Source organism: Electrophorus electricus, chromosome 22 (assembly GCF_041902795.1).
Source record: "Electrophorus electricus isolate QZ-2024a chromosome 22, ASM4190279v1, whole genome shotgun sequence".
In the NCBI taxonomy this organism is placed as follows: domain Eukaryota; kingdom Metazoa; phylum Chordata; class Actinopteri; order Gymnotiformes; family Gymnotidae; genus Electrophorus; species Electrophorus electricus.
Genome location: NC_137518.1, coordinates 4,683,951 through 4,695,429, shown reverse-complemented (window position 1 = coordinate 4,695,429; position 11,479 = coordinate 4,683,951). Strand labels below are relative to the sequence as shown.

Here is an 11,479-nt window from a genome sequence, read left to right as displayed (position 1 = left end):
TTGCACACTTAATTTGAGGATTCACAAAACAGTTAAAAGCAGAGCTGCAATCAACAAACAAAATACATGTGTAAGAGCCAGGGATCTCAGGAAATGTTTTTTAAGCAGTCCCTCAAGGTTCTGAAATCAGCACTGATTTGGCTCAGGCTGGTTGAAGACCGGGAAGCTGGCCCCTTAAGAAAATGTGTCGCCATGGTTGCACAGACCGGAAGAAAAGCATGTGCCTGTAAATGAATGTTTGCATACAGAATGACGCTCAGAAGAGTTTTGTAGCTAGCTAGCCTTATATTACGTTACGTATATTCATTTGCATATTAAACATCTTTAGTGAACATAGAATGCAAATATATTGTACTAAAAGACTAGGTCCACAGCTTTTCCACCTTAGGCAGTCACTTTAAGATCAAGGGAATCCAAAGTAGCTAAGATAGGTAAGTCGATAACCTAGCTAGGGTTAGCGTTCGCTAACTAAATGTTGCAAGACGAACTAGTTAAGAAACCTGGCTGGCTATATGATTGCTATATGATTGCTAGTTCTTTGTAAAATTATTTGTTCTAATGTAAAATTCATTAGCTAAGCTACTGCGGTTCATTAGAGTATTGCTATACATGTTTCTTGGATCCGCTAAGTGTTGTTCGCGTAGCTAGCTAGCTTGCACGTATGTTGTCATTATTGCCCCTGGTGTTAGCAACCGTTTGATAGCTGAATATTTAGTCAAAAATAACTTACCTGCTACTAGAACTGCCTCCTGGTGCTTATGAACGTTACACTCTTAATAATCTTCCTCTGGGAGTCAGTGTAACTAATTGTTGGCTTTAAAAACCTGAGTACACTAACCTTTTTATTTTGCGACACGTTCAGTTTTTCACCATGACTGGCAATCCGGTGGACTGCACCGTGAAGTCCCCGGTGGCACTTAAAATTGGGGATGCTGTATCAGATTTATTCTGTCCGGGAGTCTATATAACGGACATCGTGCTGGGAGAGCCAGAGAACGCAAGTATTTATTTTAAACGTAAATAACGAGAAACACACAATGCTTTTGGGAATAGAGTTATTTTTAGGGTGATAGGGACGTTGTATGACTTGGCACATGGTTAGACCCTATTTGGGCAGGATGGAATAACTGCAAAACCTAAGGGACTAGGGCAATATCTTAAAAAATAAAAACATATTTTTATTTTGGTGTAGGAGACAGGCACCAGTGTTATAACTCACAAATGCAGTTTGGCTTGTTCTCAGCAGTGAGGGTTTTTATGGTCTGGAAAGGTGTCATTTCCACGAGGTAGAGGAGGACTTACTAAAATGTTTCTGCACCACAATAGGCTGCTTTCAGAATCCCAAGTGGATTGCACAGATCACCTAAGAGGCAGGAATTCTGGGTTTTGAAGTCACATAGGCCCTGAGTAGTCCAAGTGTCAGTTTAATAGCTTTTGATATAATTTTCCTTTGTAAAGTCATAACTGTAAAATACATGATGCATTTTTCTCATTCATGTAGCAACAAGTTTCTTCTAGCATGTTTGATTTTCAAAATGACTTTTGCATCACAATAGCTAAGTTCTTAAGTAATAATTTAAAAGTATTTTATGAACAGTACAGTAAATAAGCCTGGTGTCTAACTTGAGCTGAGACTGGTTTTCTGAATTAGTTTGGCTTTTCCAGTAGAGTACAGCTCAGTACTCTTGTCTGTGGCTGCCATTTTTTTCCATTGGTGATTTAGATACAAGAGATCTCCTTCAAGAACTACTACACAGCATATCTGACGGTGTGTGTGTTGAAGAGGGAGGGGGGGACTGCAGACAGCCCTGTGAAGTGGGCCACCTGTGTGAGAAATCACTGCCTGATGGCCAACCCACACACTGAGGGAGGGTCACAGGACTACTTCTCCATCTACAGACAGCAGGTCAGGCTTCGGTGTTGAGTGAGTGAGTGAGTGAGTGAGTGAGTGTGTGTGTGTTTGAGAGAGAGAGAGCCTGCCTGTGCATCCAAGTGTTGCCATTTTCTTTCTGTCAGACATGAAGCAAATATATGTTCCAGTATTTGACTGGTATACAAAGAGAGAATGTGTGTTAGTGAGGGGTGAAGAAGTAGGACTTCTTGTTGTGAATTTTAATTCTGCAATCCGTTGCTGAAAGCAAAGAAATGCTAGAACTGCTAAAATGACCCCACTTGCTTAGTGTTTACTAAAAATTTTTATTTTATTTTTTTTTGGTCATTCCAGCTACTCAGTTCTTTTACATCTCTTGGAAACCCATTTGCTCAGACTTTAATCTTGGAGTTAATTTTCTTGTGGGTAATTATCTCCTTAATTTGGTGACATCAGTCTCAGTGATGCTAGTATATGTGATTTCAAAAGTTGACTAATGCAATGCTAACTTGTCAGTATGCATAGGTGTATCTGTGTGTTAAATAGGCAAAAAAGGCTAAGTCCTTTGCAGTATGTGACGGTTAAATGCACACTAACACTGTAAGCCAGCTGGTCTAGAGCTGCACATCCCCAAGATCTGAACAGAGATGTCTTTGAACTTTAACAGCAAATGTTTATTTCTAAGACTTGCATGTTAGACTTGCTGTACTCCTTCATGATGCACATGTAACCATGTGAAATTACTCTGTGGCAGAAGTTACTCTGTGGCCAGGAAGACATCAGAGAATGTATAGAAACAGCTCGCTGTTCCAAGATGGCTGATATCATTTTTGAAGTAGAAGCCTTATCGCCTTATGCTTCATTGCCTGATGCCTTATGTGCATTGAAAGCTATGATTTAAGAGCATACATTTCCAGCAAACACTGCAAGGCAATGCAACATTCATGTTCCAAATAAGCCTTGGGTGTGATACTGGTACAGGGCAAAGCCATTTAATGGTTTAACTGTACATTTTGCAGTGCTCTGTGTAGGATCTGCAGAGGTATTACACTGTGTTTCTGTGTTGCAGTGAAAGAGGTCTCTACCAAGGACCTTAGAAAAAGCACTCTCAAGCTCAACCCAGTGAATAAACGGAAGCACTCCTCTCTGAGCAGACCTTAAAAAACCTTCCAGCAGCATCGGCTGCATTAAGAAAACATTAGGGCTTCCAGCGACAGCTGTCAATATGATTTTGTTCTTTGCACAAGGAAAATAAATCATTAATTTGGCAAATAACAGCCTAAACTAAACTCATTCAACTTTTTTTTCCTTTCAGAGATTTGATTTTAAATTACATGCAGTTTGTCTTATTTGATGTTAATTCAAACATAAACTGAATTTAAATCTATATGCATTGTGTTGCCTGCATGATGTTGTTCACTATGGTTTAATAAACTGGACTTGTAAGCCTGGATTTGACGCTAAATCTGCATGACTCTATTTATCAGAGGCTCCTTTTCTTGTGTGTGTGTGTGTGTGTGTGTGTGTGTGTGTGTGTGTGTGTGTGTGTGTCAGATGCTGACAGAGCCTGATAACGTCACTACAGTGAGGCTCATACAGCGGCAGCCTTCCTCAGTCTGGCTCAGCTTCGCCATTGAGGATATCAAGATTTACTCAGCTGCACATGAAGTAAGTACAAAGCAAGGGAAGTACCCCCCTGAGAAAGTGCCTTAAATGATGATTCCCTTTATGGATTTGAAAGACAGCAGATATGTTACAACCCCCCCCCCCCCACCATCCAATTTTTCTCCTTATTTTAATCATAGCCAATTCCTACCCATCAAGTAATTCTCCCCTGTCATATGATAAATGCCAACCAGGGAGGGTGAGGGCTGTCGCATGCTTCCTCTGAACAGCATCTTTCCAAGATGCATCTCAAGTGTAACACACTCAGAGAATGGCACTATCTGCCCCCCCCCCCCTCCTCCCCATGAGCTCACCGGTTCCTGTGATTGGCCAGTGTCTCTGTAAATGACAGGGGAGAGACAGTGCCACTCCTCTCTTCCTGAAAGCACGGCCAGTTTTACAGTCTTAGGCTCCCGGCCACAGATGAAATATGTCACAATCTTAAAACGCTTTTATTTTGAGTTGTTATTGTACTGTCTTTTCCATTTCCCAGGACTCTGAGAGAGATGTTCCCTCCTGGCTGTCCACCATTACACCTGTTGAAGAACCTCTTGATTTGAATGTAAGTTTCAGTGATCTTTTGCATGTTCCTGGATTGCATCGTTGGCCCCAAGCTCTGCATCTTCTTGTGTACTGGGCTTTTGTTTAGGTCTCCAGCATATTACTGTCACTGTGTGTATGTGTATAATTTACAGTAGTTTCAGTAAGGCCTTTGTGGTCGACTGTAATTAATTCCATTCCCCTTTGCTTAATTACAATCACTAAGCTCCATTGCCCTCTGCTGCTATCCTTCATGCTCAGATTAATAGAATGGTTGAACTAGACAGTACCTCACAGCCCGAGGTTGTGACCAAGGGTGGCCCAGAGCCTAAACCGTCCAGGGAACTTCTGGCCTTTCACTCTTTCTTTAATTGATTTATTGCTGCTGTCGGCAGCGCGCTGATATATGAGCTACTGAGCCGGTCCCGCTTCATCCTCCCAGGGCCTTCCTGACCCGCATGCGGTGTCATCCAGCATCCAGCAGATGTGGGCCCTCACTGAGGTCATGCAGTCCAGCCAGACCACAGCATCTGTGGGCCGCTTCGATGTGAGTCATGGTAACCCATCCAAAGCTAAGATTATTCACTCATGTTCTATGGATCTTTCAGAGAGGAGTTAGTGCAGATAGCAAATAATAATATTCAACATCAGAAAATTGCATATGTATATAATTAATAAGATATGTCACTTTTAAAAAATTGTGGCATTGTTGTAAAGAAAAACCTAAGACGTATTGAAATATCAGTGCATCTCATAACAGTACAAGCTGTTGGACAATGGAGACCAATTTCACATTGGACTGCATGCGTATTGATTTCTTCCCTGAATTTATTGTGCACATTTGCCCAAGAATTGTGGCTGCTTCTCAAAAACAACGTCTATAAGAAGATAAGAACAGTTGATATATAAGATCTATAAGAACAGTTGATGCCTTTGGTCAGGAGATCATGGTGGTTTGTGTAGCACGACAATCACATTTTCTCATGCTTCTGCTAAACAAAACTTTCAGCAAGTCCTGAGACTGTTCACTACTTACACTTTGCAAAGCATCCAATAGCCATACAGAAATTGGTATTACAAAAAAGGGGTTGTAATTCAAAACACCTTGGTAAATTTATCATCAATTTCCTTCCTTCTGATGTGTTACTGACCAATGCACTTCTCCTTTCCTTCTCCACTTTCAGGTGGATGGTTGTTACGACATCAACCTGCTTTCTTACACTTGATGAAATGTGACTGACCGTACAGCGGTAGCCATGTTGCTAGGAGTCAATTACACATGCTTTTAGACTAGGCAGTGATAGATCACCATTACCATTAAATGGTAGGTGACCATGTATGTCATGACCTAGGACAAGTAATAATGCCAAAAGCAAACTTGGAAGATATGTATGTATGTATGTATGTATTTATTTATTTATTTATTTACTGTTTTGTTGAAAATTGTATACTGCATAAAGTCCTACAGAAAAAGTCCTTTAACTGCAAAATTAGCTCATTTTAGAGCATGTGAGCAGCATGTATGTATGTATGTATATATGTATTCAACTTTTTTCTAAATGTAAAACATGACCATTTTCTTCTGAATTCAGATTCCATTGCTAATACACTGCCTAGCCAAAAAAAGGTCACACACTAATATTTTGTTGGACCGCTTTTAGCTTTGATTACGGCACACATTCGCTGTGGCATCATTTCCATAAGCTTCTGCAATGTCACATTTATTTCTGTCCAGAGTTGCATTCATTTTTCCCCAAGACCTTGTATTGATGAAGGGAGATTTGGACCACTGCGCAAAGTCTTCTCCAGCACATCCCAAAGATTCTCAATAGGGTTCAGGTCTGGACTCTGTGGTGGCCAATCCATGTGTGAAAATGATCTCATGCTCCCTGAATCACTCTTTCACAATTTGAGCCCAATGAATTCTGGCATTGTCATCTTGGAATATGCCTGTGCCATCAGGGAAGAAAAAAATCCACTGATGGAATAACCTGGTCATTCGGTATATTCAGGTAGTCAGCTGACCTCATTCTTTGGGCACATAACTTTGCTGAACCTAGACCTGACCAATTGCGGCAACCCCAGATCATAGCACTGCCCCCACACACTTGTACGGTAGGCACTAGGCATGATGGATGCATCACTTCAGCCGCCTCTCTTCTTACCCTGATGCGCCCATCACTCTGGAACAGGGTAAATCTGGACTCATCAGACCAAATGACCTTCTTCCATTGCTCCCGAGTCCAATCTTTATGCTCCCTAGCAAATTGAAGCCATTTTTGCCGGTTAACCTCACTGACAAATGGTTTTCTTAAGGCTACACAGCTGTTTAGTCCCAATTCCTTGAGTTCCCTTTGCATTGTGCATGTGGAAATGCTCTTACTTTCACTATTAAACATATCCCTGAGTTCTACTGTTGTTTTTCTATGATTTGATTTCACCACATGTTTAAGTGATTGCTGATCACGATCATTCAAGATTTTTTTTCCAATCACATTCCTTCCTTGAAGATGATATTTCCCCACTGTCCTTCCACTTTTTAATGTGTTGGAAACTTCTTTACCCGATTTTAGTAGTTTCAGCAATTTCCTTAGATGTTTTCGCTGCTTGATGCATGGCAATAATTTGACCCTTCTGAAACAGATTAACATCTTTTCCACGACCACAGGATGTGCCTTTCGGCATGGTTGTTTAACAAATGAGAAGCTACTCACTGCATCAGTTAGGGTTAAATAACTTGTCACCAGCTGAAACATAATCACCCATGTAGTAATTATCCAATGGGAGGCTCTATTTGCTTAGTTAAATCCAGGTGGTGACCTTTTTTTTTTTGGCCGGGCAGTGTATCTTCCAGCAGTTAGTGTTTTGCAGACTTGTTAAAGCAACGGTCATTAGCAAAATAAGCTTCAGTATCTTTTTAAGCTTCAGAATAAGATTTAAGCCTCAGAATACTGAAGCTTCAAAATAAGAGTGGACTTAGTTTTACAATTTTAAGGCTATTAAGCTTTTATCTTCAATTTCATGTATCATTAAAAAATTATAACTGCATTTCTCATTCATGACTGGAAATGGGTCATAAAACTGAGAAGTTCATCTCATTTCTATATTAAATTATTCAATTAGTTTAGTAATTTTCATTAACTTTGTCAGACCTGCCTGCTTGTATCGGGTTATCTTTGTCCCCTTTCAATTTGGAAAGCCCTGTGTCAACATTTACTTCCAGAATTCATTAATCTGTTAATCTTGACTTAATTGCATTCTAAGGTGTTCTGCATAGCTTGCATAATCAGCTAATAATGTATGTCTAAAAGTAGAAAAACCCACTCCTTTTTAATGGAGGTTCAAATCTCTCTTGAGATGTCTATTTTTTATGTTAATGAAATGCTCCTTTGTGTTAATTAAAACTCAATGCTGTGTCTGTGGTTGCCAGGCAGTAATCAAGAGCAGAGAGACCTCCTTATGCTAATCACTGAAAATCAGGCGTCGGTATCCAAGTGGACCCCATCTGCTTCTTTTGGCATTCTGCTCGTGTTAAAGATATCATCTGCCTTGCAACATTAGTAGCCAAATGTGACCACACACTTTCGAAAGCTCCCTACACCATGCAGGAGGAAGAACTTTTTAATGCACTTGCGTCTGCCTCTTATTAATAATGAGCATGTAAAGCTATCATGCAAATCGATCACTGCCCTTGTATTTGCATAATTATTCAATGTGAAGCAAGTGTTGGAACTCTAAAGTACTTTGGACTGTCTGACTATTAAATATCACCTCAAAGCTTTTACAACAGCATTTTCTCTGTCTCTGAGAAATATTTCAATGTAATTTTAAGATTTCTTGACTTGGTGACACCCTAGTTTTTTCACCCTAGTATAATGCAGTGTTAACATATTCAGTTATTACAACATCAAAAAGTATAAATAATAATAATACAAAACTATTATCACAATTATGATATATAAAGCATTCCAAATATTTGAGTATAAATATTCAGATGAAAATATTTAGTAAAAATATTCAGTTGTAGATTTTTAATTTGCGCACTATCCAAAACTTCCACCAGATGGCAGTAGAAGTACATACAGGAGGATAGGAATTCCGTATAAAGAAATAGAAGCAAAATGTTTTTGGTTGTTTGAACAATCCTTCATTTTGGTAATAATATAAATTCTACATTATTCATAGTCTCAAAGCAGGCTACCCATAATTGCTATCACTACTGATTATCTCAAGTTTCATTTCTGCATTCTGTACCAGTGTAAACATATTTATAACATGCACAACACCGCATGGCCATTATGGAGAAGAAAAACAGTAGTGTTGGGGGGTTTTTTTTGTTTTGTTTTTTGGTGAGAGGATGCAGATTGGATCTTGGGTTCCACGGGAAATGACGAGAAATGGAAGAAGACAGGTTCTAATGCGCCTGTCCATCTTCTGACCATTTCTGTCCATTTCAAGTGTTTTCCAGTGTGTGCTTGAGCATGCAGGTTAATGCATTCCAGTAAAGGCCAAGTTGCTTAGTGTGTGCTGCAGCAAAGTACCCCCTTCCTCTTCCTCATGGCAGATTTAAAAAACTCCAATCATCTATACGCTGTTGCTCATGGTATTGGCTGAGTGCTGAAACTAATGGCTCATCCAAGGATTTACTACCCAGCTTTTGCAAAACATGTCAGTCTTTCTCTTGGGTTTTTGCAATCAGTGCGAGTCAGGTTTACCTTCCTGGGCATTTGTGGGGTATGCATTTTGAGAGCAGGTTGTCTGGCCTAAGAGCCTGTCAGAAGGATGTGTTGCACACACAGGAGCTCCAGCTCTCCAGTACCCATCGTGGGGTGTGAGGAGCTTATGAAAGTCCTGCACAAAGGTCCCCACCTCCAGCATTATCATTCCAGGAGCAGGATTTACTCTGGGATTCCAGTAAGCCATGCCATTGGGCATGTCATATCTTTTGTATGTCAGGGTTTTTTTTCTTGTTATTTAACTATTTGCTTTTATTTTTAAATTATTTCTCCTTGACCCCCCCCCCCTTTTTTTTAGCAAACCAAAACATTTTAGTTAAATCTTAGACTTTTCCCTTGTAATAGGGCATCATCATTTATGAATCACAAAGTTTAAATTGGCTAGATGGTCTTTTTGCATAGCAGTAAGAGAAAGCTCATTAAACAAAAATTGGGCTCTATAAATAATAAGTGTTGTAGTCTGGAAATGCAAGCTCCACTGCAGTGGAGACTTCAAGACTTCACAGGAACAATGACCTTTTTCTGCTAGACAAATCACCTAGCTTTATGTGAAAACTTCAGCCCTGTCAGGGAGCCAGTAATTTAAGCTCTAATTGATGAGGGGGGAAAAAAAAACTTTAAAAGTCTGTGTGTTATGTCAGTGCTGTTTTTGCTCATATTTCAGTTAACATTCGCTGCTGTCTCAGTGTTTTAACTTAAACCTACAGGATGTGTTTGACTACTTGTAATGTCAAAAAACTCTGAAATTACTACGACGCTGACATTTATCATTTTCCATCCATTATACTTACTGTAATGCCTAAAATACAACCTTGTGGATCAAAATATCTCGCTCAACTGTTTTCATGTTTTTTTTTGGGGGGGGGGGGGGGGTTGTTCATATAGGAGCATTAGGGAGCTTGTGGATAATTTCTTTAGAGCGCAACAGTAAATGTACCAAGAAGAAACAAATCTGAGGGTTGAGTTTTTATTGACTTATTTCATGGGTTTCCTCAAACTGCTTAAGGGGTGTATATGACACTGCTTGTCAGAAGGGCTAAGTGTGACATTACCTTGAAATTAGGGTAATTTGGAAATGGTAGCTGGCTGGAAGGGGACTCGTCAAGTCCACATCTAAGTGGGAATTAGGGAATTAGGTAGGAGTGGGTGATGCAATTTATCACAATAACATATAACACTCTTTGTGCATATCGTGGGTCTTACAGAACAACAATCAGCTGAATGTTTTCTTAACAAAGAGGTTTAAGCCAATCATGGACAGCTGGTACACAACAATCAGTGATGTTACCCTGTCACATTAACACTACAGTGTAAAAAGTACACTTGCCCATGAGCATGGATGCTGGATTTCTGGCCTGACTAGAGCATTTGCTCTAAAGCGTTAGATCACTTGCTTTACTTTGCTCCCATCTGAATGCAGGACCCTGCTCCTCCATGGACTGGAATTGCAGAAATGACCAGCTTCATTGCTATGAACAATTCCAGTCCAGTGATGGCCAGAGTCCAGTGAGGGCTGGGCCAGGCAGATATGTGGGATCCTCTAAGAAATTCACCTTATCTTTGATGTTGGACTGGGTGAGCCATACCTGCCACCATTCTGCCTTCTGCATTTTAATTAAGTCATTTGGACACAATGGAAATGCCTTTCCGTTCTCATTGTGACGAGAAATGCAGAGTTGTCACTTTATGTATGTCCTTCTACCCTCTCAGAATTGGACTTCCTCCACGGAAAAGACATGCTAAAGAGCTCATTTTAGCTGGCATTGATGGGATGTCCAACATAATAGAACTTAATTGTCACCTTAACCATGTCCAGAGCTGCCCTGCAGGCACCCATTTTTCCTCGAGACCCGTAAAATTTACTTTAATTGGAGCAGGAATGTAGGCAGACTTGTTTTGGACTGACCAAGTGAATCCAACCTGAGTTCTTTTGACAAGTTGTATTTGAATTCAATATTGTCATGACACGCACTATTAAGTTTGGCAGGATAGAGAATTAGCTGTGAAGAAACAATTAGTTTCTGTATTAAACAAAAAAGGTCTCTGCCCAAAATGAAGCCGTTATTTAGTGGTAAACTCATTAGCCTGTTTAATTATTGTAAATGTCTCTTTTACCAGTGGTCTTGCTTCTGTTTCTGCACTCCTCCCATCACTTGATATAAAAGTTTCAAGTGGAACCTAGTGGTGATGATTTGTTTCTGACTTTTTTTGGTTGTAGTAGGTCTAGATCTAAGGCATAATTAGTTAAAATATGATGATAATGGTGTGGTTTGGTCTATATGTGCTGAGCTCACACTATCTGATAAAAGGTGCTGCCTGGAACAGATCTCAATTATATTGTCACCAGGGATGGAGTACTCTATAAATAAAACCCTTTTACTTTTGTAATGTTCTTTTCTACTGTCTTGCTCTTTCAATATATGTCACAAAACAGCCAAGATAAATCCAAAATTACAGGGGGGCCCATACAAGGGAATGGCACAAAATGGGGCCCCATCACAAGGTGCATGGTGAATGCCATTTTTAAAACTTGGTCACCTCATGGGGAGGCCTGCTCAGCTCACTGTTATTACAGTGTGCTATTACATTATTACACTGTTATGTTCTTTTCCTTTATTACATCTTGAGATCGCAGTGTTGTTTTACTATTGCAGTGTGTTTTTACAAT

The 11,479-nt window shown here is 39.9% G+C and overlaps 1 protein-coding gene across 1 annotated transcript; it reads left to right on the top strand.

Moving 5' to 3' along the window:
* The first annotated feature begins 220 nt into the window (after positions 1-220).
* Positions 221-6,488, top strand: nicn1 (nicolin 1). The gene is made up of 7 exons (XM_027001825.3): positions 221-431; positions 863-997; positions 1,724-1,906; positions 3,425-3,538; positions 4,029-4,097; positions 4,518-4,622; positions 5,260-6,488. Exons 2-7 carry the CDS (start codon positions 872-874, stop codon positions 5,299-5,301), a joined length of 639 nt encoding a protein of 212 aa, XP_026857626.2. The 5' UTR covers positions 221-431; positions 863-871; the 3' UTR covers positions 5,302-6,488.
* The last annotated feature ends 4,991 nt before the right edge of the window (positions 6,489-11,479 follow it).